Source organism: Nesoenas mayeri (assembly GCF_963082525.1).
Source record: "Nesoenas mayeri genome assembly, chromosome: 7".
Lineage (NCBI taxonomy): Eukaryota > Metazoa > Chordata > Aves > Columbiformes > Columbidae > Nesoenas > Nesoenas mayeri.
In genome coordinates this window covers 34,080,961-34,107,083 of record NC_137551.1, presented here as the reverse complement: position 1 = coordinate 34,107,083, position 26,123 = coordinate 34,080,961, and the positions used below count along the sequence as shown (strand labels likewise).

Below are 26,123 nucleotides of genomic sequence, written 5' to 3'. Positions count from 1 at the left end.
ATCATGTTGACACTCATTCCAATACCCATACCAGCAGAGCTGAACCAGGGATGTTACTGTATCCACTTGTGCTGCTGGGAGCTGGGAAAGGAGCTGAAAATAGTGCTAGCTGACCATCCTCAGTTCTAGGGTCTCTCTGAACCACGATTTCTCATTTTTCTTCTTTCACCTTCCCTCCCTAACTTCTCACCATCTTTCCCAGCAGCACTGCTTCCCTCCACTCCTTATATTTTATCCCAGTCTTTCTAAATAATGATCCCAAATCCTCACCCCATCTGATCCCAGGATTGTCCTACACCAGCCAGCTAACCCGCAGCAGTACAAGTGCCATATGAACTTGCTGCGTCCCAGCAGCTCAGCAGGAGCTCTCCAAGTGGACATCCTTTGGGAGACATCTGCTAAGGCTTCGCATCTCAATCTGAAGTGGGTAGTTTCTTTCGCTGGAGGGAAAAGCCTTCAGAGATTCTCAAGATGGGATCCTTCCCTGAAATGCACTCTAGATGGCCCCTTTCCTTTTTGACTGCATAGATGAGTTGCAGCAAAATACAGTTAACCTTTGTGAACTCCCTCTGCAATATGCAATGTGACCAACCTCATCTGAAAGTGGAATAAACTGTCTCGCACTCAGCCTGAATATTTAAGGGGATAGCTATGGTGATGTTAAATCGCCAGAGCTCGTTCTCTCGGTGGGCTGATGCTGCTGCTTTCTCTTTCTGATCAATCCTGGCTCCTACTTTCAGTCTGTTGCTTTTAATCTAAATAAATAAATAGATGAATGAATAAATAAAGTGTGGAAAATATCCAGCATAGAAAACTTCAGTCTGTGTAGCTCTGGCAAAAGCTTAATCTTAAAATGCGCCAATATTAGACAGCTTTAATAATGGATGGTGCTACCCGTTCCACTGGTAACAGCAACACTTACTCAGAAGGTTTGGCTTTGGGAGGAGCGTCTTTATTGTTTAAGATGTATTACAGGGCCAGTTCTGTCCTGCCTGCTGATGTTTTGGGACCTTGACCTGTGAGTGGTCTCACTGAATTCAGAAGGTTTAACTGGAAAATTCAAAGAGGATTCTATCTATGAGGGGATATGGGAATCAAAACACCAGGAGCTTCTTTTTTGCAGATTTTTTTTCAGCCTAAATAGATAAACATAAAACACCAGAATATGAGGGGAAAAAAAAAAAAAAGGAGACTTTGTAAGATTTTTGCAATGTTTTGTAGAATTGTATGATTTGTAATAATAAAGCACCTCTGTCTGCTTATCAGGGATTAATATTACCTTACTTTCCTTGAACTGCATTTAGTTCTTACATTATGCATATTCCACATGAGCTCTCCTCTCATTTCTGGCACAAATATGAGCCTCTTTGGTAAGGACTCATAAGGTTATGAATGTCTGGACAGCCTGAGTAATGAAAGGCCATTTGGGGCCGAACCATTGACCACAGCTTTAACTTGCCAGGAAGGATAAGGCATAAAATGTAAATTAGGTACTCATAACCCATTTTCCTTCTAAATCCTTGGTACAGATACGCAGCATGAAGTACGGATTATGTTTTGAGAGAGATTTTGGAATAATTTGCAGTTTAAAATATTGTATGGGACCTTGTGTTGTGGCCTCAGAAGAGACTGAATTGAGAGTTGTTGCTGCTGCCCTTGAACCCACTTCAGTCAATGGAAAGTTTCATTGGCACCTGGATTTGTTGCTCTGGGAAGCTGCCTAGCTACCAGCAAAACCCAGCACATAATACTGTCATCAGGGAAAGAAGAATGTGCAGTCCAGCAAGCAAGACATGCATGGAAAAGTACATTTCTCCCAGCATGTTTTGCAATCTCCATGCTGTTCCCTCCCCATCTTCCTTTCCACTGATCTCATCTGTGGAGATGAAGTCAAGAAGAAAATGTAGAATCATAGCATCATAGAACAGTTTGGGTTGGAAGGGACCTTCAAAGGTCATCTAGTCCAACCCCTGCCATTAGCAGGGACATCTTCGCCAGCTCAGGTTGCTCTGAGCCCGTCCAGCCTGGCCTTGAAGAGGGAAGCAGCACTTGCAGGATAAGATCATTTTACTGCCTGTTGCAGGAACAACATCAGCCTCAACACTGACCCTCTCAATGGGATCATCCCCAACATTGACCCTCTCAATGGGATCATCCCCTTGTGGAAAACAGACGTTCAGCTCTACTGTTTGTTGGTCAAGGGATAGGGAGGCAACTTGAGGTTTGTTAGGTGTGTTTAATTCACAGAACTGATTTGGTACTAAAGCTCTGGTGTTGCATTCTGCTGGTAATAGTGTGCACTAAACTCACTGGGGGAAACAGAGTTCCATGGTAGGCAAGTTACAACACAATATTTCTGTTGTGTTATTTTCAGAATACATATTATTTCAGAATACATAATATAAAGACGTGTTCTTCATGTACGAACTCCAGCATCCAGTTATACTGGAGTCTTCAGTTCTCCTCTTAGAAACTATTGTTCTTGTTCTGTCCGCTGCAACCCAACTATTGAGGAAATTATGAGTTTTCCTTTTCTCAGCTGGGCTCAGGACTATCTAAAAACATACCTGTGGAACCAGCTTATTGAATTATGTTCTGGTTAAAATAAACCTGAAATATAAAATGGCACGCCCATGTGCTTGGCCTTAATGAGACCTATAACTGCTTCTCCACCCCGTGGCACACATCTCTTTTATGTGAAACCCAGAATGTTGCAGCCTTTCAATAGGTCAATATGCCTCACATGGCCCATTCAGGCCACCATTACACAGCTCAGTAATTTCTACTATTCTTTGCACTTAGAAAATCAGAGAATTCAATCAACAGTTTTAAAAGCGAAATAAATACCTGGGTTTGACCTGCAAAGAGGGAAGTGTTAGCAAAGCAGACTCTACAGAGGAAGAACTCCATAACTCATCAACGTGTGGTTTGGGTTATCTATCTATCACCGCAATGAGAATACTCCAGCGCTTCTACATATGTATTTTAGCACTGAAAGCAGTGTGAGCAGTGGGTACAGCATACTGGGTACCCCGCTCAGCCTCTTCATGGGGGGAAATCAGTAGCTACTTCACTGGTACAAGACTTAAGAGAGGAGCAGAGCTCTGCTCCATCCTTGCAGAATGGCCTTGCTGGAACGGGGATCTGCCTGACAAATCTCCCAGAGGAGCACAGCAGGGAAAGCAAAGTCCTGCCTCCTCATTCACTCTTCCTGTTATTAATTTGTAACATTACTACTAATAAAGATTATTTTACTGTGTTAATGCCTAATCATGGCAGAGGACCAAGATCGCATGAGGGGGAGCATGGTGCTAGGCACTGAATAAACACACAAAAACAAGGCAGTCCTGCCCCAGTGAGTGGAAAGATTTAGAGAATAACCATTCATTGCTTTTGGATGCCTGTAGGAGATACTTTCCAAGTCTTAGGTTCAACCACTACTATTGATGTAGCAAAAGAGATTCATGATTTATTTGCGTAAAGGAGGAGAGTCCCTAAAAATACAGGTTCTAGAAAAACAGAAACAGACTAAACAAGCCTCTTGAAGAAATACGCATTTGAGAAACAGCCCTGATTTAAAAGATATGTTTTTTATCCTTCACCCATTATGTGGACCCATGGCACGGCAACATGCTGGAGATACATCATGTGATAATTCAGGGACACTAACACTGTAGAAAAATCAACGATACTGCAAGAGTAAGCAAATAAACCTTGAGAAATCCACAAGGTCTGGTGCATGCTATCGTTATAAATGTGAATCATGAATTCATGGGCCTCAAAGGAGAGCTGATGTCCCTCCCAATAAAGCAGGTCTTAGGGCCATATTCATTACTAGCAAAGGACAAGCTCCACAGTTGCTCTCATATAATGATCCAATAGCAGCATTTAAGTGAGCAGAATATAAACACCCAGGCTGGAATTTGGCCAGGATATGACATTTAACATCCTACTCCTAATAAGAAACATCATATAGGCTGCAATACCTAAGTGGAGCAGACATGAGCTTAATTAAAAGTTCTCATCTGATAGTCCCACGCAGGGCAAACTACATCAACCCGAATTTACAGCCCTGGGCAACACAAAGTGTTGAGCTGACCCTGGCTGCGATGGCCAGATGTGGTATAGCACTTGGAGAACATTTGTTGTGGACGAACACAAGAGTATTTTGCCTTGGAGGGTCCCAGGTATGTCCCATAGGAACAAACTGTGTCTGCAGCAGGCGTCTGTTCTCCCCGTCCTGCTGGCCGGCTGCCCTCGTGTGCACCGCCGTGCTCTCAGATGAACTCACTCATAATGTGACGACAACCTCTCCATTTTTTGGATGCCAGACTTTAAATGAAAGGAAATTAGGGTGGTTGGAAGGTTGTCACCTTATCCCCTGCCAAAGAGAATTTTCTTTCCTTTTTTTTTTTCAGGAGTGGCCAAACCACTTCTGAATCACATAGTCAACATGGTGAGTATGGCTGACTGGCCTTAAAACAAAACTAAACACATTTGCTGCACATTTACTGAATTTCCTAATTGTCTATTCGTTTTCCTTTTTCTACCCATCTTTTTTTTTCTGCTGCCTTCCTGTGCTATTGCTTTACATGCTCAGGCCATACTGTTTCTGCTTTTGTCTGTCTATCTGCCTCTATCTTTACTTTTCTTGCATGCCACTCTCTCCTCCTCTAATCTACTCCAATCCAATGCAATCCAATGCAATCCAATGCAATCCAATGAAATCCAATCCAATCCAATCCAATCCAATCCAATCCAGTCTAACCTCTCCTCTTTCTTCCATTGCTCATATTTCCTTTTCATATTTCCTGTGCATATAGGAACGCAGGTTGGCTGCTTCGAACCTTAATGTTATGATACTTCTGTGCCTTACGACAATTCACCAACCAACACAGAGATTATATTTAAAAAGATAAATTTGAATGCTGGGCTCATCACAGCATTTACTTCAATTTTGTTAGTCTAACTTCACTGAATTCAGCAGAAGTGCAATGACCAGAAAGACGTGATAACTGAACATACTCTGGGGCTTTCATTTTTTTCTGTGTGACCTCCACTATTCCAGACAGAACCCCACAGGCATTTTCAAACTAGTGTAGACATGCCTTGTGTGTGTCTGTTTTTATTCATACCATGATAACCCCATCCTATTCTATCTATAAACCCACAGGGACCAGCCAAACTGTTTATTTTCCATTGATAACCGTTGAAGGTCTCTAACAAGAATCCTATTGCTATTCTGAACGTCACTATCTGAAATTAGCTGTAAATCTCTTGTGCTGCTTAAGCTCAAGGAAGTTCACTGATCTTGAAGTTTAGTATCTAGACAACAATCTTCCTTAAATAGCCCATCCACAGATACAAGCTAAACAGAGACTAAGTAGACTAGAAAAACCTTGCAGAAACGACTGCAAGACACTCTGCAGGCAAGGTCAGTGACTCTGCCATATCATTGACTTATTTAATACTTTTAATTCTCAGAAGAATATAAAAATATTCATCATTGTAATCATAGCGAAGCATTTAGTAAGAAAGAGTCCTTTAACTTCTGTCTCTCATAGCCCATAGCAATACTGGTAGCCAAACAGATGTAGCACTATATTGTACAAGGGAATGTTCAATTTATCAGTGAAGTCGGAATGGAAAATATTAAGAGCATCTGGAGACACTATTCCACATCTGCTGAGGTTAGACTGTGGAATTATATCTAATGGAGAAACTCATCAGAAATACATCATTTTGTTGTAAATATTAACAATCTATATTTAAAAATACTATTAAAAACGTGTAAGCTATATAATTAATTTGTTACTGTTGCAAGTAACACACAATTTAGACTGTTACTACCCATAATTGTCTTGCCAGGGCCCTCAAAAAATCCAGTCCCCAGTTATTTCAGACCACCATTAGCAGAAGACACCTTAGCAGGAGAATAAAAATGAAGCCACATACTCTTGTTATGCTTCTCTATTTGACACGATGGCATCAAGCAGCACTTTCAACAGGTACGCTACTTACAAGCCTTAAATATCAACAAAACTATGATCAATGCCTTGGAAAATAAAAATATCTGAATTGTGGAGTACGAATTGAAGGCATCATACCACTGTATCCACCACTCTTAATGTCAAAGGACTGGTCTGTGGAGAAAGGAAGACAAGTTGTCACGTCCTGATGTTACTTATTTTATAGTGAACATGCCTGCGTGATGCATCGGGTTCACAGTGCGGTGTTAGGAAGCAAAAAACAGCTGAAGTGTTATCAACACTCCAACTGCTTTCTGTCATGTACTGAATTAGCAAACAAAATGTGTTTGAAAAGGCTGTCAGTAGAGTGAAAACAGAAAGCAACAATGGACAAGGTTAGATGCTGGTCAGCATCCTACATTCATTGAGGATGCATGTAGATGCATTCTACACCATTTACATTTAGTTATCAATATATTTTGCTCCTTCGAGCATAGGTAAGTAGGTTTACCCCTTAGGGAAAACTAGGATTCAAACCATAAGCTTCAATCAGTACAAAAGACAATGTGAAAAAAGGTGGTGGATGTATTTCCAGAACACGCTTCAAGAGTCTTCCTATATGCTGCTAGCTGACCAAAGAGATCATGGAGAGCCAGCCTCAAAAGTCAAATATAAGTAAAACATTTAAATATGCTTTTACATTTTAATTCATTTAAAGTGAGGAACAGAAGAGTTTTAAGTAGTAAACTCTTGGGTTTGCTGATACATGTTCAAGGAAAAGAAAAACACCAGTGCGGCTCCATCATTCAGGGGTGTCAAACTCATTTTCACTGGGGCTGCCATCAGCCTCGCGGTTGCCTTCAAAGGGCCACGTGTAATTTTAGGACTTTTTAAATGTAACTACTCCTACATTTATACATTTATGACATCCCTGCTTTAGAGCAACATTGCCGAGATCCGTGCAGCCGTGAATATGGCTCTGCTTCTGGGTCTTTGGAGGAAGCATGGACTCTGCAATTCAATAGGATAGGATGGGACAATTCTTTCCATTCTTTCCATAACTGTATGATAAGGACTAACGGTCATGAGGATAGCTTCTCCAAGTGCCAATTGCCCAACAGTAACCTCATTCAGGATGCAGGAGTGAGGTTAAACTATATCATAGGCCATTTCTTTGACTTATTTTCCCAGCATCAAGTTACAGTGTTCAACAAAAACAGCTTGTCCAAGTACAGGCAGTAAGTTAGCAAAGATGTGACAGAACAAAGATGTAAAATTACCAGCACAATCAAGAAAACTGGTGTTGGTTACTCTGATTGATCAAGACCAGTAAGTGTGGCAAGACCTGGCTCTAATATGGAATAATCTGCATGTGTCTCTTGCAAATGGTATTTCCACTGAACAGACCCATTCGCTTTGCCTTAGGTGCTGTGTTGACATAGTCTGATTTCATCCATTCTGTCGCCTGGTCCTACCCTTGGCACAGCTTCACTGAAGGTATTAAAATACCCACATTTCTGTATTCAGATAATTCCCTTCTCCATCCATCATTGTGAAAAGTTTTACACATATTCCAGGAATTCATACAAAGTTCATTGATTTCATTACTGTGTAGTTCTCCAGATCAGACAATTTATCTAATTTAAATGGCTTGCTTCAATTTTTCATAATTCGGCATTCTTGTGTGGCATTTTAACTTGTGATCTCAGTTTATTATCATTTTTCTCATATTCTTCGCTCAAGCCTTCACATAATTTTCTGATTAAAGAACTGAAATCACCTGAAACACACCTTGTCTTTCAGTCTGTACTCAGAGGGGCCCAAAGACTTCTAAAAGCACAGGGGCTTGCTTACTGAGCTTTAAATGTCCCACGGGGGTATCCACATTTCAGTTGGAATAGATCTGTGTTCCTCAAATCAAGGAGAAAGGTAAGAAATCATTGATTAACAAGCTCTGAGTTTGTTACTTCTCACAGTTAAGACAGAGACCACTTTGTGTTTCTTGTGTCTGGGAGCACATCATAGCACCAGTCCAGCTGCACTGAGGGCATTGACTTCAGTTTTGGATCCCACCATTCTCAACCTCTGTGAGTAGTTAGCAGCTGAGTTCTGGGTAAGAGTAACAGTTTCAAAGAGGTCATTAATAACAAGAAATGCCCGAAATGAAGCCTTAAAATATCCTTTGTCTAAAATTAATAGGGGCATAAGTCACATGCTGCAAATTAAAGATCAAGAGGTCCAAGTAATATCTACTTGGTAGCACTGTAAGTAAATCAGCACCATGAAACGACTGTGCAAATACACTTTGAGATAGCAAATGCCTACTAGGCTACCCCAGCTGCAATGGGTAACAGCATGAAACACCAGGGCATGTCCATCTTCAGTTTGGGTGAAATCCTTCAGAAACCTTAATTGCTCCTGTTGCTTCTTAAAGAGCCTGTGCTGCCACTCTTTTCTGGCTAATCCCATGCACAGGGCATTAAGCCACCTGCAAGTCATGGACTGCTTGGGGAGTGCTCTGGACAAATGGCTTCTGTTTACCAAGCCAAGAGATCATGAGAGCTCCCACCTGTACAAAACCAGAGTGCCTGTTGTGGTGCTGCTTTTGTTCTTGATTTGGTTTTGCCTTTTGATGATGTGTTTCCACGGTGGCACTAATTTTTAACCACTGAGAGATTACAGTTTTTGTATGCACTTTCCATTGCCTTGAATTAGAGCATGATCTGTTACCATGGACATAGTTCTGTTGCCCTCAGACTCTTTAGCCCTGATCTGTTTGTTTCTAGGTCTGAATACGACCCAGAGGACACATTCCTTGTGTTGACTGATAACCTCCTCTAGGCCACAGATAACTATTTGTCCACAGCAATCCTTTCAGATAGGTCAGTTTTATTTATTACAGCACATTGACCACATAGCCTTCCCCTTCATCAACAACAGAGCAATGCCAAGTGCAGATTCTCCGGCCCCAGGGACTTCCATGGGAGATCCATGTCATTCTTAGATCTCTTGAACATGTAAAGCCTTGATGGGACAGAAGGTTCATCACATGTGCACTACAGGGACACTGAGGTGCTGGAATGTGTCCGAAGAATGGCAATGAAGCTTGTGAAGGGTCTGGAGCGCAAGTCTTATTAGGAGTGTTTGAGGGACCTCGGGGTTCCGCCTGGAGAACAGGAGCTGAGGGGAGACCTTCTGATCTCTGAACTGCCTGAAAGGAGCTTGGAGCATGGAGGGGGTTGGTTTCTTCTCCCAAGTAACAAGCGACAGGACAGGAGAAAACAGCCCCAAGTTGCGTCAGGGGAGGTTTAGATTGGATATTAGGAAAAATGTCTTAATGGAAAGGGTTGTCAGGCATTGGAACAGGCTGCCCATGGAGGTTGGTGGAGTCACCATCCCTGGAGGAGTTTAAAAGACACGTAGATGAGGTTCTTGGGGACGTGGTTTAGTGGTGGACTTGGCAGTGCTGGACTAATGGTTGGACTTAATGATCTTAAAGGTCTTTTCCAACCTAAACAATTCTATGATTCTATGATCTAGATAGCACTGGATATGCTCTAGGGCGGCTGAACAACAGGTCAATCCAGTATGATTCAAGGACATAACTGGAGTTTATAAGCCTGGAGTGAGAAATAAAACTGATTTACTTAAACATAATGAAAAAGCCAGTACTTTTGAGAGGCCAGATTGAAGGGGGCTGTTTTGCCACCGAGGCACAAGGCTCAGTTGGATTTGCCAAGTGGTTTTCTTCTTACGACTGATGAGAAAACTGTGGGCTTGACATTTGAATGTGGACCTCTCTCCAGTGATTCATACCTCTGCCGCTTCCCCACACGCCGTCTCCCCTTTCAAATGACTGAGAGCAGCACGACATCTTTTCAATGGATTTTTCTTCCCGGGTGCCCTATTTGAGACATGTGCTGCACAGGGTCCCCGTGACTGTCATTAGCCAGCAGTTGAGCTCCAGCTTGAGTGGAAAACACTGAGCCATAACAACCTAAATACCAGACATCTGCTGTCTCCGTGCCCCAGGCCATGTCACTCGCAATCACTTGGAGAGCTCCGTATCAGCTCCGCGCCGGGGGCTGGAGAGCAGCCCGAGCTGCAGACACTTCTGGTGGAAGGGTTGTCTCCTCTGGAATGTGCTTCCCCACTTCAGCGCTAACTGCCTGGATTTCGTGACCTGCAGGTCACCCTGTAGGGTCCATCTGCTTTCCCAGGCTCCGAATGGGGAGGAGAAATTTGGGAAATTATAAGGCTACTATAGGAAATGCTTAGTTGTAGCACAGCAGGAAGATGTTGTGCCTTGAGACATTGACTCAGGGGGTAGGAATTGTCCTGATATCGAGTAAATCTGCCAGAGCAGAATGGGAAACTGTCACTGTGCCGAAGAAACACTTATTGACATTGTGGAACAGAAGATAGAGGATTTTTACAACCTGATAATTAAAATTATTCTGCTTACGGTTTTAAAGTCTATAAATTAAAAAAAATACCAGGAAACGCAGATCTCAGAGTCGTAAAATGAAAAAGCGGAGAAAAAATTCCATTAAGGGATTGTTCCAAGAGCTCACTTAAAATATTTAATACTGATCCTATTGCATTCTAGTTCCTTAAAAGAAATCACCTCTTACATCACACCATTCAAAATTCATTATGCTTTCAATTTTCCTTGTTTCCTGTTATATTCATATTAAACTGTTACACTGTATGCAGGAAAGAAGCTGGTAAAAGCAACTCATCTTGCTGTGTGCTAGGAATGGTTTTCTTCAGATGGCTTTAGCGCTGAAGACAAAGGTCAGCAATTTACCCCAAACAAAGCACTGGAATTTAATCTCTCCTCTGCTTGCGGGCAGCGCGCTTCCATGGCCTTCACAGTGTTCTTCAATTACATTCCTGCTGGAAAGCAGGGCTTTGAAAAACCCTCTGTAAGGGCTGTTGAGTTTTTTTTCCTGAGAGACCTGAAGCTGTGAATACTGTTTTAGGGAGCTGCCAAGTTATCTGCAGAGGTCCTCTACCATTTTACCTCTTCCAGAGACGCTTGTTTAATTAACGCATTCCACACGCTGCAGGACTCCTCGCAGCTGAGGGTTTCTTCTGCTTTGACGCACGATCGTGCTGGAGGACGAGGGCACAGACAGTTCGTGTCAAATCCTGCAGCCCCTGGACCGGCTTTGCTCGCACACGGAGCGCGTGGCCTGGAAATGCATCTCGGAGCCAACAAACTGCGCTTTGAAATGGGGAAGGAAGGGGAAGGCAGCTGGAAAAGTGCATTATTTTAAAAGCTGTAGGATGAGAAACAGATGCTGGCACGGCGTTTGTGGAGTTGCCAGTTGCACAGCTTACGCTGGCAGCTGGCAAGCGAAACTGGTATCAGACCCACAGCTATGCAAACCCCAGCACCACCACGGGCAGAGCCAGCCAAGAGCGAGCGATCATGGGCGCTGAATGCTTCTCTTGCTCTTGCACCTCCACCCTGGAAGAGGCTGGAGCTGAGAGAGGGAAACCAGACTGCACCTGTCTGGGAGATAAGTACATCTCCCTTTTCAGGGCTGTCTGTGCACTACCTGCCATCAGGACTTAAATTCCCTTAAATGAAGGGGAAAAAAGGGAGGAGGAAAAGCCAAGGGATGTATTTGCTCTCTAATTCAAGCCTTGATGACCCATATCTCACAGGCAGAGCCTCCTGCTCCGAGGCAGTCGAAGCGAAGGGTTTCTGATCCCTCCCCGATGCATGTTGTAAGTGGGTGGGTTGGCAGCAAGACGAGATTCCCTTCCTTGCTTCTGCCTACCAGAAAGGGAAACCCTGGAAAACTGCCAGATCTGGGGACTCGTTAGGGAAATACAAGTTTGCTGATGGGAGGGAAAAAACAGATGAGGCAGAATTCCACATAATTCTGCCAGCTAAAACATTGTTTTGACTTGCATCACTAGAAGAAAGCTATCAGCTAATTTACACAAAGGATAAAGGCTTTTTGGGAGATGTGATTTAGCATCATCACTTCCCAGCAACCAGTTAGACAGAAGGCTAAAATCACTGGGACTTAGGAAAAAACCCATAATCTCCCCTTGGGGATGGACAAGGACAGGTTTTTGACTGGTCTCATGTCACATGAGAAAAGAGAAAATAAAGGAATATCCTACCTACACTATGAGTTACAGTGAGCACTTAAAGAGCTCCTCATAGATTTCAAGCGGTCTATAGGCATTTACTAGTAAGTGACTGTGGGTGATGGTAACTTTCCATGTGCTATTGAGAATAAAAGCCTGTCCCTGGTTTTGAACCAGGATGGCAGGTCTCCATCAGAGCTCCTTTAGGACTGGGAACAGAGGAACAGAGTGCCAAAACACTTGTGAAAACCACAGGCTGCAGGGTGGATCCACGTCCTCCCTCTCTCCGGGCTGGCCCTGCTGTAATCCCAGCCTTGCTGAAGCACAAAGCCCATTGCAGCACACACTGGGAGGGACCACAGCCTGGTGTGACCTTTGCGTTGGCAGCTCCTCCGCAGAGTTTGAAACGTGGCGTTGCCACCTTCCACTCCTTCAGATCTTACCTAAACAAGTTGATTTTTAACTCAAAAGAAAGGCTCTGGCCCTCGAGGAGCCTTTGAAGTAGATTCTGAAAAAGACATTAGTCCTAGTCACAGTACTAGGGATTGTACATGGCAAAGAACAGGCTCTAACTGTCCCTCGCAGCTCTGACCACTGATTCATAGTCACACTGGCACAGACAATACTGGCATACACAATATTTTTAGAAGTTTGGGTTTTGTCATTGTTGTTCTGGGTTTGGTTGGGGTTTTTTTGTTTTGTTTGTTTGCATTTGGTGGTGCTGGTTGGGTTTTTTTGGTGTTTGTTTGGTTTGGTTTTGGTTGATTGGTTGGCTGGTTTTTTGTTTTGTTTTGTTTTCCATAAAAGATAAGGAGGTCTCCTGGGCAGGGCTGAAAGCAGTCTCAGAAGGGAAGAATCTCCACCTTGGAGGACAAAGCCTCCATGGAGCTAAGGGTAATCATGAGGTCCACCCCAACACAATGGCTGCTTAGTAGCAGCTTTTCATGCTGGCTTTTTTCTCCTCTCCCAAGCAGTACAAGCCTCAGGAACACCCACTGACTATGCAAAAGTGATGCACCCTTATTTACTTACAGAGTTGTCCACCCCCAGCCCACTTGCTCTCCTGTCTTCCATTCTCCATCCTCCTTGGGCACACAGAGGCCTTCAGGAGCCAACAGTGCCGGCCCATTCCCACCCCAGGGAGCCTTTCCCACCCCACGTGGCACCCAACCTGTCGCCAGCACAGAGTTCTTTTGCAAAAACATCCCACCTAGTTCCTCATGCTCAGGGTGAGCAGATTCCACCAAAGAGATCTGATAAGGATCTTGCTTGAAGTGGCACAGTTGCCACTTGCCTTTGGCTACTGGAGAGCTGATCAGCAGGAACATGTCATACTTTCCTACATTAAATCAAACATTCGACGTTATTCAGTAAGTTCCTCACCATAAGTTTCTCTCATTTGTGTTTTAGAGTCATTGTTGTACCTCTGCAGGGTGTCCGTCCTTACTTCTTAGGCGTCACTTGAGGCTTAGTGTGTTGAAGTTACGGCTCATAAGACAAACTATACCTATGCCGAAAGGTCAAATGCGATAAACATGATACTCAAGCGCCGAATACTGTTTGTTTGGACTGATCAGAATATTTCTGAAGTGACTTACGCCAAATTCTTCCTGCGCTCAAAACCATTTCTCTCCATAAGCCATGTTTACAAATGCCAAAAATATTTTGAACCAGGAGTTATGAAAGCCTGAAAGCACTTACTTATAGAGGCTGTTTCAACGTTGCAAATACTTATATGCAGTTGAGCCAGGTCCTGTTGCTCATGAGAACAGCCTTCACCAATCTGTCAACGCTGCCTTGTCCTAACGTGTCCAAGCGAGAGCTCAGAAAATCAGTGTGATGTGAAGAGACCCTCAAGGTGCCACTGTGTAAATATAATGCTGGTGCGGGGCGGGCAGATGGTTAATCTGGTAGGTACAAAGAAGTTCAGAACTCTGCACAGATTATATTTTTTATAGGTCATTTAATATCATAGAGACTTCCTGTATTTTGGAATGAATCAATTACTCTTCTGGAAAGGTAAAAAGCTTCACATTTTTCCTTAATAGACTAAATTTAATTGTGACTTAAATGTCCTGGTCCATAACCTATTTTTTAAGGATTATGAGTTCAGATTTTTTGTTGAGCCATTTTTACACTGAACTTTACCAGTTTCAGGACAACAGGGAGTTCACAGAATCACAGAATCGACTGGGTTGGAAGAGACCTCAGAGATCATCAAGTCCGACCCCTGGTCCAACTCCAGTCCATTGACTAGATCATGGCACTAAGTGCCATGTCCAATCTCAGTTTAAAAACCTCCAGGGACGGTGAGTTCAGCACTTCCCTGGGCAGCCATTCCAATGCCTGACCACTCTCTCTGGAAAGAATCTCTTTCTAATCTCCAGCTTAAATTTCCCCTGGCAGAGTTGAAGCCCATGGCCCCTTGTCCTATTGCTGACTGCCTGGGAGGAGAGACCAATCCCCACCTGGCTAGAACTTCCCTTCATGCAGTTCTAGAGAGTGCTGAGCTCACCTCTAAGCCTCCTCTTCTCCAGACTAAACAACCCCAGCTCCCTCAGCCTCTCCCCATAGGGCTTGTGTTCAAGTCCCTTCACTAGTCGTGTTGCTCTTCTCTGGACCCTCTAGCACTTCAATGTCTTTCCTGAGCTGAGGGGCCCAGAACTGAACACAATACTCCAGGTGTGGCCTCCCCAATGTAGAGCACAGGGGAAGGATCACTGCCCTTGTCCTGCTGACCACGCTATTTTGGATACAGGACAGGACACCATTGGCCTTCTTGGCCACCTGGGCACACTGCTGGCTCATGTTGAGCTTCCTCTCAATTAGTACCCCCAGGTGCCTTTCTGCCTGACTGCTCTCCAGCCACTCTGTGCCCAGCCTGGAGCTGCAGGGGGTTGTTGTGGCCAAAGTGCAGGACCCAGCACTTGGCCTTGTTGAACTTCATCCCTTCTGTTCTTCAACAAAATCAAATACCAACCTACCTTCTTGCCCAAACTCAGGAGATTTTTCCCAGTTCACATTACACCATATTGCTCTGCAATTTTGTTTCCCTTCCCTTCCCTTCCCTACACTGGACTTTCACTCATCCTTTCCATTACTTCAGCTAAGAGACAACAGTTTAGGGTAGAGAGTATTTTTATTTTCCTTGTCTTAGAATTCCCTGGCATTGGTTTAGTATGGTAAAATATGATTAATAAGTAAATTAAAGTACTGGCATAACCAGGAACTCTATTCAGAAATCATGTCATAACTCAACTCCTGCTTTGACCCTGCCAAGTGGAGACTCTATTTCAATATCAATATTTAGCAGAATTCGTGGCCATGCCCAAATTTCTGATCTACAGAGCACAGAGAAATATTTCCAATTATCACCTCCAAAGTGTTTTCAAAGCAGCATATAGTGATTACTTGAAAAACAAATGGAATCTCTCAATGACTTCAGGGATTCAGCCAAATCACAAAAAAAGGTCAGGTTTTTAACATTCCCCACATGAATTCCCCCTCACTATGTCTTAAAACCAGAATTAAAAGTTATGTGTGGGATTATCCTAAAAACTCTCAACCTCTCTTTTCCTGGAAAGACAGAAATCAGGAGCACCAGCATAATAATGGGCCAGATTTGCACTAAGACACTTTATCTGGGGTCTCACCTCAGACGTAGATTTACAAGGAGTAGGAATCCCAACCCTGTTAACCCATAAAACAATTTGCAGTGCCTTATATTTAAAACTGAAATATTGTATTTACATTCATTTACTCTGGGGGACTTTCATATAAATAAACACTAACACTTATTTTCTGGTTTTAAGTAAAGAATGGCTATGGTAGGAGGAAATAACAGAACAAAAGATGTTGGGTTTCGGGTATTTACCAGAATAACTACTCCACTTTTCTACTGCACACATTTTATTCAAAAAGCCACTTTTGTTACAAAGTGTTCCAACCAAGGGCTCAGTCTCTCACGTTCACCTACACCGACCTGCAGCATTTCAGCATCCCACACTCCTAGCAAAGCCTAAAACAAAGCCCAACCACAAGCCTAGAGGACTACACAACAACTAGCAGAAGTCAAATTGAAATACTGTTTCCTCTCCCAAATACCCCAATGAGTTATTTTTCTCGACAAGCATTAATTTAGGTTAATCCCATCCCTCCTGAACACGTCCCCAAACGCGAGGGTTCCGGGCTGCTCATCCCATGACCACACTTGACAGCATCCCCGTGGATGGTGTGGATCTGGTGGACCTTTCTCATTATTTCCCGTACAACCTAATTTAAGGGAAACTTCCTCTCTGGCTCCAGCAGAGCTGGACGGTCACCAAACCTGAGGTTTGCTTTACTTTGCCACTTTCTCAGCACTATCAGTAGCAAAGTTACCAGTGAGCTCAGCAGGGAGAAGAGTGAGTTTTTAGCAGAACTGTAGCCCTACCTCTCATTCTCCATAGCCAGGAAATGCTAAATTGGTTTTAAAATAAATTTCCTTAACAACCAAGTACTACTATTTAACAGGACCCGTGAGCACTTCTATAGCATTTTACAATTCCAAATCACTGCCTAAGTATTAATTAGCCTTAATGACTCATATTACCTAATAAGATAATGAAAAACCCTGCAGCTCACACTATCTACTTCTGTTTTCAGTGAGAGATGAAATGGATCTTTTAAAAGGATATATTTGCTTCTAATTCCTTTTCTGCACATCCCTGTAATAACTTCTGGAAACAACTCAAAGTGTGTTGTGGCATTTATTCTTTTCCTCTTAATTTGCAAAGACTAGTTTATTGCATCAAATATGGTATTTTGCCACAAAATACAGAGGTTCAGTGATAACGTTTCTTCCTTAGGAGGCTTTCTATTGAATGATGACTGATGTGGACTCACTTTGGGTAAGGAGATGTGGATTTGCTGCCTGTTCTTTATGGAGAATAGCAGCACCTTTCTTGGTTTCTTCCCGGGTTGCCCCTGCCAAGGTAATGCTTAATGGATTAAGTCTTGTGAAATAAATTCTGTAAATAGAATGTGGGCTGAGATCATTTCAACTCATTTCCCCTGCGTCCCCTTCCCGTCCTGGAAGCTGTCAAGCACAAGCAGCCTGTAAGCAGCCTGTTTTCCCGGTGTTAGTCTTGAGTCTCACTAGATGCATAAAATAGCTTGTTTTTCACATACTTTCTGTGATGGCGTTATAAAGAAAAATAAAAATGTGAGAAAAAAACAACCTTCTCAATTCCACCCATCGCTATAAACTGTATACGGCTAATCTTGCAAGGGCACCAAACACCGCTGTGTTTGTCCATCATTAGAGCACTACAAACCTATGTTTATGATAGAATTATAGTTGAAGCTGAGGATTTTAAAGAAAGGAGCTGAACCAACTGTGGGTTTGTAAACAAACAATATGGTGTTGACGTCAGCCGTATCACTTTGTGCGCTGGAACAGCTTCTATCACGCGGCCAGTTTCTGCCCCTGAAGAATATCTAATTTAATTTAGATGTATTCATGATATGGGACAGCACGTCACATTCAAGAAACTACAAGGTACTGCTGAGGGCAAGGTCTGTGCTGGGAAGTTTGTGTAAGTCGTACTTTGAAGGAGCAACAGGGACCTTTTCGCTCAAGGAGGAAAGTTGTGTGTACTGTAGAACACAGGGAAAAAGAAAACAAGAGTGAAGGGCTTTGTCTCTTCTTTAGAAATAAATCAGTTTGAGGTGTTTTTTCTATACTAGCGTTATTAAACCCCCTTCAGCATCACAGGGACCATCCCCACCACAGCGTCCCTGCCCTGACACACCTGGCTCAGGAACTGGCTGCTGCAAGAACACCTGCAAGAAATCGCTTTGCTATTTGTCCTGGTTTTGTTAAAAACAAGTTTCTCTTTTAGTGACTTTGCCTGTCAGCTAAAGCCTTCATATTAGCTGCATTTTCCTGGAGAACCAGACACATGTTTTGGTAAACCTAGCAATGGAATGCAAAGTTATTGATAAGCATGGATGGACATCCCACGAGAGGGGTGACGAGAAACTGGTGACCAAGAAACTGACCAACTGTGTATAACATTCCATTCACGTGAATACTTCAGATAAAAGTGGGAGATCACGAGGATCTCGTCGCTTTTCCCATTTTCCCTTTTCTCTTTTACTTATGGGCGACATTAGGAGAGGACCTTGCTAGTCATCCCTGCGAACTGAGGCCTAGTGAGAGACTGAATCCAGCTCCGGTTGGCTGCGGAGTCCAGTCCAGGACTTCGGGTGCCGGCTCTGCAGTTGCTGAGACTTTCAAGATTGGTTTTGTATATTTTGTATTATTTTCTCTATTCTTATTAGTAGCATTAGTAAAACATTTTTAATTTTCCAACTCTCTTCTCTCTGTCCTTCTTTCCCTCCCGATTGCCTGTCCTGAGTGGGAAGGGGGGAGAGGGAGGGACAAAAGGGGGAAGTGGGGGGCAGAGGAGGTTAACAATACATCTGCCAGGGTTTTATTGTCACCCCACAATCTAAACCCTCGACACTATTGCTGACAGCGACTGGAATGTATCTTATGCTGCAGCCACCTAAGCGCACCGATGTGGGAACATTTATTTTCACACAGAGCACAATTCCGATGGCTGAAAAAATAACCCCATCTGGTGTCAACTCAATTTAAAGGGACTCCCTGTGTGGATAAAAAATTATTTGTGACCCTACGTGTTTATCAGCTTGGGCCTTAAGTGATCTGAATTTGTCTGGAAACTTATTTCAGCGAACAGTATGACAATGATATGGTATGTTGCCTGTTGGTCTTTTTTTTTCCTTTTAAAAAATTTTTCTTTATTTTTTTACCTTTTTTTGGGGAGGAGGGTGGGTTTTGGTGGTTTTGGGTTTTTTTACTCCATTGATTCCATTCCCCCCGCTTTGCAGTGCCTTCCAGAGGTGTTGCAGAGCTCCGTGCTGGGTACTCAGCTCTGGCTGTATCCAGAGCAACCCATATGCCTACACATTTAGAAAGATAACAGGACACAATCCCCCTCACTGTTATTTCATGCCACGGAACCCCAATGACTTGTTGAAACACTATTTTTATTAAAATGTAAGCTTTTTAGCAAGGAAAGCTGATGCTTTCTAAAAAAAATCTCAAAGACTCAAACTCTAGTTTTAGTCAGAAACATGAGACCAGCCTTAGCTGTAGTATTCAGACCAACAGTATAAGCCAATCACAGGAGTTGTGGCCAGTTGTGCTTGGTTATTTACAGTGAAAAGCAAGCTGCGATTCCTTCCTTTGATCTACTTGTTGGCTTCGGAATTATATTTCTAAATCTTGGGGTTTTAATCACTGTAAACATCAGAGCTGAAGAATTTGGTGGAGAGAAAATTGGCTACTTCTTCGTGGTTTTGATCAGACGGGGCTTTTGATGCCTTTTCTTTCCCAGTTCCAGTGCCTGAGCTTTACGAGCGACACCACCACAGTCTCACGCTTGGGGATGGGGCCATGCGCAGTCTCACGATGGGGTTGGGGTTGAAGGGACCTCTGGAGATCCCCCAGTCCAACCCACCTGCTCACGCAGGGTCACAGAGCAGATCACACAGGTCGTGTCCAGGCGGGTTTGAATGTCTCCAAAGGAGACTCCACAGCCTCTCTGGGCAGCCTGGGCCGGGCTCTGGCACCTCACAGGAAAGAAGTTGCTCCTCATGTTCAGATGGAAGCTCCTGTGCTTCAGTCTGTGCCCGTTGCCCCTCATCCTGTCACTGGGCACCACTGAAAGGAGTCTGGTCCATCCTCTGACACCCACCCTGGAGATATTTACAAGCACTGATGAGATCCCTCTCAGCTTCTCTTCTCCAGGCTGAACAGACCCAGTTCTCCCAGTCTTTCCTCATAAGAAAGTTGCCCTAGGCCTCGTATCATCTTCACAGTCCACTGCTTGTCCTTCCTAAACTGAGGAGCCCAAAACTTGATGCCGCACTCCAGATGCGACCTCTCATCTCTGTTCCCTGAGCAGATACGCCCCTCAGGTGCCACAAAGGCACGTTATCCCATCATGGACATCAATATGCCATGTCACTTGGTATCTCCAAGGCAGTTTCCCCCAGGAGTAAGCCTGGAAACTCATTTTTGTTTCCTGAGACCCCTTCCCCAAGTGTTTATCTGGCAAACCTCTGAAGCCAAGGAACCTCAGAACCGCTGGTGGGAATTCAGAAAAGATGTCCCAGCACCGTGGAGCAGAGCAGAGGTGCCCACGCTACCTTTAAAGGAGATAACCGGAGTTTAGCAGCAGTTTTTCTACCACAGGATGGAGCTCAGTGCTGGCTGCACTGGAAGCTGGATAGATACTCAAGCATCTCTCCTACACTGATGTCCACACTGCTGCTGCTTGATTGTTATCAGCATCCAGGCTGGCAGCTCAAGAAACCTCGTTTAGGTGGGTCTGAAAGGCATTAGAGAGCCTGCACCAACACAAAAAGTAGGTGAAGGTCTTGAGTGCATTTGAAAAAGTACAATACAAAAAAGCGGAGGGGAAAAGAGCCAGCTTTTCTACAAAGTGAGCATGTGAACTCCGTGGTTTTGATTTTGTCCCACTTATTCTGTTCAGCGTCTCCACAAAGCGTTTCTCACACAGAAGAGTATTTTTAACAATACTGAAAAGAATCTGCCAGAACTGGAAGCTCAAGCTACTTTTACTCTGGATAAATGGCCTGAAAACGTCACATAAGAGGTTAAATGGCACAAGGAGGATTTTTTGTTTCTCTTAAACCAAGCACGGCAAAATTAGCATTAATGGGGCTGATCGTTCTGACTGTATAATCTCACTGAATATAAATATTTAAGAAGAAAAATCACTAGAGTTCTCCATCTACCCAAGTACAATGCACAACCAGAAACTGCTTTACTGAAGGAGTTAAAGTTTTCTGCAATAATGCAACAAATCACTCTATGCAACAAACAGCAGACACATTCTGTGGCTGTTTCCCCACAAACTTCAATCTAGGGGGAGAAAAAATCTTGATTTATTATATAGCATTTGGACAGTTGCGAAAGAAAATTTGCCAAAGATCAGAATAATCAACTCTTTCACCCAAGCAGCTTTTTTATGGGAGAAAAAAGCACAGAATGGGGCCGAGCAAAAGAAATAAAAATTCCACACTTTTAACCAACAGAACCTTTTGCGTCATTCAGGAATATTTACAGACATGCAGAATCCTTTATCATCAAAAGGACACTCTGGCCTCTAAAATTACAACTTTTTCTTATATTTTTGTTTATTGACGGCCTTTAAACTAGTAGGTATCCCTAACTTGTGGCATCTCTTCATGCTGTGGTGTCAAATGTAGGAATTCTTAAAGCTGTGCCTTGTTGTTTTTTCCCTTCCCTTGAAACATCTCTCTTTTGCTAAGCTATCATCTCTGAATTGGAGATAGCAGAACACCATCTACTAGCAGTATCCATCATATGAGTCATTGTCACCAGTGTCTCAAACAGCAGTTTTCATCGATTGAAAGGGCCACCAATGCCAATATGAACCTGGAAAGGGTCATCTCTTCTAATAAAATTTAATACAGCTGAGAAGAGGGGTGCAAATAGAGACATATATTAGCCATTTATAGCACATATACAAGCCTCTCTCAGAGCCCAGCAAAGGCTTTAGTGTAGCATCCCTCTGAACACTCCTGCTGTTCCACTTTCCCATTTAATTAGCACACAACAGAATTTCCCTGCAAAAGGTGTTGCGTACTTTGGACAAAAAACAGAGGAGAAAAGTTGCTTTTAAGTGTAATCCAAAAAAACAGCTCCTTGGCGAAACGGTACTTTTAATAAAGATGTTTCCAGTGTTTGTTTATTTACCAAAAAACAGTGTTTCTCTCGGGTGTTTTGATTTTTGTTTCTGAGCACAAGAAAAAGGGGGAAGAAGGGTTTTACTAAGCAAGGCTTTCAGTAAGACACCAGATGATGGATAGTCAAACACAGAGTCTCCTGTAAACACAGAGGGAACCAAAAGGTATGAACTGACTCATAATTGTGTCAACACAGGTCGCAGACCCTTGGTTTACTTCAGCCTTCCTGTTTTTCACAGATTACTTTTCACACTACGCTATTTTTTTTTTGAGACACAGCCTCTTTTCAGTACACCTTAGCGGGGTGCAAAAGCACACACGTTTTTACACCAAAATGCAGGCGTTTACACGCACACACGTAGGCTGTATTGCCACAATTACAACAGCAGCATTTTCCACCCGTGGCTTATGGCTGCACTAAACTAAGCTGAGCCTTTCTTCACAGCAGCCCATGCCCGCTCTAAATCAAAAGGTCCACCCCATCCCTGCCTCCAGCTTTTCCATGGAGGCTCTTGGGAAGCATCCAGAGAAGAGGAGCACAACGAAACCTCAGCAGCCCAGTCCTCCAGTTCCCACAACCCTCTAAGTCTCTGCAAGATGTTTTGGGGTTTTTTACCATAAAGCGGCAAGACTGTGTCTGACCAAAAGTGCTGGGAGGCTGACACACGGTAAAGAGGTCTGTGATGAGCAGAACCTACCAGAATTTGTCTGTATCTCTGAACACCTTGAACTGAGGCTGTAGCCTTTGTGTAAAGTGGTTTTTCTCCGCTGGTTGCCTGTTCCCATAGAGACTGGAGGAAAAAGCCTCTCTGGGGTCTCTGCTTCGTTCTCAAATTTAATTGGCACTGACCAGTGGGCTAAGAAGTTGTTGGGGGAGGGGCTGATGGGGAGACACACCAAGCAGTTGGATCCCCTGAAAATCATAGAGCAGTTCAGCTGATGGTTCGAGAAAGATGTTTCAGCACATTCCCTCACAAAATCACCTGCGGAGACACCTCGTCACCCGAAATCCTGAGATCCTTTTAAAGGACTTGCAGGTAATAACAAATGAAGATGGGTTAAAGCCATGGGGGGTGGTTTTCCTCAGCAGAGACAATAAAAGAAGCAGTTTAAGGCCAGGCTGCAATGGCCTTTGTCATCGATGACCTGGGGTGACTTGTTCCTGGATGTCCACGAGCCGCACTGGGCCCAGTGCAATGGATCTGTACGTGCAACAGATCCATCCCAAGTGCCTCGGATCAACCACACACGTGCAAATGACTTATTGCCAAAGAACCAGAGAGTCTGGCTCATCCAAGAGGCGTCAAATCCCGTGTATGAGCAAGGAGAAGTTTATAAACAGCGACTGTTTGTCTGAGATATCTTAACCTCAGCTAGATTAACTGAAAAATGGAAGAGCCAGCAAGGACAGATGACCTTCCTCAGGCTGAGCAGTTCCTCATGCCTTGTGTAATCACATCCAGCTCAGCGGGAAGGCTACTCAATAAAAACGAGAGTCACAGAAGAAGGATTTGGCCTTATTTCCCATGGTGTAAAAGTCAGTCGCTAAAGTTCCCGGTCAACAGGGAGTCTTTGCAGTGAAGCCAAATCCACCAAGAGCGTCACAAGGGCTCTCGCCCTGTTACTTGACCAAGTCATTCACAAAAAAATGCAAACCAAATTACACTTAGGACAAAGCTGACACAAAAATAAAAGCCAGAAACAGCATTTCAGAAAGAGAAATCGTTGCCAGACTTGGTTTTTTTTTTAAGACTACTCCTTTTAGGATATTACATATTTGCAAAGAGCAAGCAATTTATCTGGTGCTATTTCCCCCTCAAGGCTGATGGAACAACGGAGAGAATTCCCTATGCAAATTACATTATATTAAGTTAGATTTGCCTCCAGCAGGTTCCGTACCTTCTGAAATTGTTCCAAGGTTTGTGTGTCTGTCGAGTGGCCATAAACTGGGAGAACCCACACTCTTTTCTCCCGCCTCCCCCTCCTTTCTTTACCTCCTTGTAGCTCTACAGCAGATGAGGAGACCATTAAAAGATTTTCAAAATATTCCACATATTTTCTCTGTGAAAACACACTGTGAATTTTGAACATAGGCAGTGCCAGGGCACTGTCACTCAGACCCCAGGAGTTCACTCAAGTTAGACAAATTATGCTGCTCGTTATCTCAGTTGCTGCAGTTTCTTGCCTTTCATTCATTCATTGCCAGTGGCTGGATTTTATGTCAGTGTGGGGGAGAAAAGGAGCCTCAGCTGCTGGAGTTAACCTTTTGTGGTGAGATCAATAATACTGCCTTTCCAGTGGGGAATTGACAAGGAGATAGCTGCTAGACTTGTCTGCCAAGGCAGTGGTCAAAAGAATGCTGCATTTTGGCAGGTACGAGCAAGAGAAATTATGTGTTATGGAAACGGCCGCTGCAAGCTCCCTTCCTAATCTGTGTTTGGCCCACATCAGTAAAACAAAGTTATTTTTTTTTTTAAATGTACACATCCTATAAAAAAACGACATGAAGTGGTGTTGCGAACAGAGGATGATACTGCTGAGCAAACCTGGCAGGCTGAGGGCAGTGGCTGCCGCTTCGAACATCACATCCAGAGTATAATTAATATTAACCTTCCACTACATCAGTAATCTCTCTGCTTTCATCAAGTCTCATTTCCTCCCTGATAAAGAGCTCGTTATTACCAGGGAATGCAGGATGTGATGAGGGGATTCATTTCTGAATGTCCTTTTACAGCCACGTTGGTAGGTAGCAAGTCAAAGCATCCATCTCACGTGCCAGGTATTAACGGTGAAGTCCCTTTGTCTCCCAGAGCCCATGAACACCAAGCAAAGGGCCTGGGAGATGTTTTGCATTGCATGCCTCCCTCTGAACTGATTTCACTCAATGATGAGTACCTTTAATGCCGTTCTGCTGAATCAGTTTTGAAAGCGCGTTTTATTTAGGCAATACTTCCAAAGAAAGGAAAAGGCTCTTACCTATTGTTCTCCGGAGATCTTCACACTGGCTAATGTGAGGGAATTTCAAGATTTCCTTCCACTTCTTGCTTTTGCCTTTGCGTTTCCCTCCACCCCCTGCAGAGAAAGAAATATCAGGATTAGATTGCTTTGGGGACTTAGTACCATCCAGAGTTTAGCATCCCGCTCACAGTTCTTATGGATATAATTTATAATTAAAGCCAAGACGCTGTGGGTAGATGTACAGATCAAGTCTGAGCTTGCCTGGGCTGACACAGAACAAGGAGGCGGCATCTCGCAGAAGACCAGGTTGGTAAAGGTTGGGAGCTCAGATGGGTCCACCAGGTCCAGTTCAGGTGACAGTGTTGAACTCACGAGCATCTCCAACATCATCTCTGCCCTGACCAACAGCCATTTCACACGAGTCAAATAACCTTGTAAAATTACAGCTCACATCTTTTCAACATGGATCTCCCCTTTCTGTTTTTGGGATGAGCCTTGATTCCACCCTAAAACAAGTTCCAGAAACTGAAGGCCAAAATTCAATTCTCACCATCCATCCCTCACATCACATATTCTACCACCAACGATATAGACGCTGGTCACTGCCGCTTGCACAGGAGGAGAACAATAGGAGAAATTTAACATAATACCCTCATGAAGAGAAAATCTCGTTTGGGTTCTTTTTGCCCCTTCTCACTCTTCCCTGAGGTTTCTTGAATGGGACTGTCCTCAAGGTGAACAGCCTGGCTGGCTTCCTCCAGCTCCGGCTGAACAACATCGGAGCCCCTCAGCCTTCCCATGCTGATGAATGTCCCTCATTAAATGTCGCTTCATGAACACCCTGCTGCAGGCACCGCTGGCATCTCTAGGTGCCACATCTGAGCTTGCACAGGGGATGCCTTCTGCAGGGGGCTCCGACCAGTAACGGGAGCGTTTCCAGCATACCTCACTCTGCTCTTTGATGGCATCACTAGATGACACAGCGCCTTACAAGCAAACCTAAGTCAGGCTAACATGCTGTGTGTGCTGTCCCCCAATGTCTAATAGATGGTCACTCACATCTGAAGCAGTTCAGCCTAAGAGGATAGTTTTAGATTTAGGGGGGTTCATCCCTGGCTCCTGTGTTTGCCTGTCCCACTCGGAGAAGCTGCGCAGCCAAGGGAGAAAGAGCATCCCCCTGCATGTGAAAGCCCAGATGCAGACTGAGATTCTCCCAGTCACTGTAGTTACTGCAACTCAGCCTCTGCACACAAAATCTGATTCACTTGAGTCTATTTT

At 43.8% G+C, this 26,123-nt stretch overlaps 1 protein-coding gene across 1 annotated transcript in view; it reads right to left on the bottom strand.

The window, feature by feature from the left end:
* GRK5 (G protein-coupled receptor kinase 5) overlaps positions 1-26,123 on the bottom strand; it is a gene marked incomplete at its 5' end in the record, with an annotated part of 162,648 nt that overhangs the window by 67,547 nt on the left and 68,978 nt on the right. The window contains one exon of the mRNA XM_080347887.1: positions 24,864-24,959. Within this exon, the coding sequence (XP_080204013.1) occupies positions 24,864-24,959 (96 nt within the window). The remainder of the gene's footprint in view (positions 1-24,863; positions 24,960-26,123) is intronic.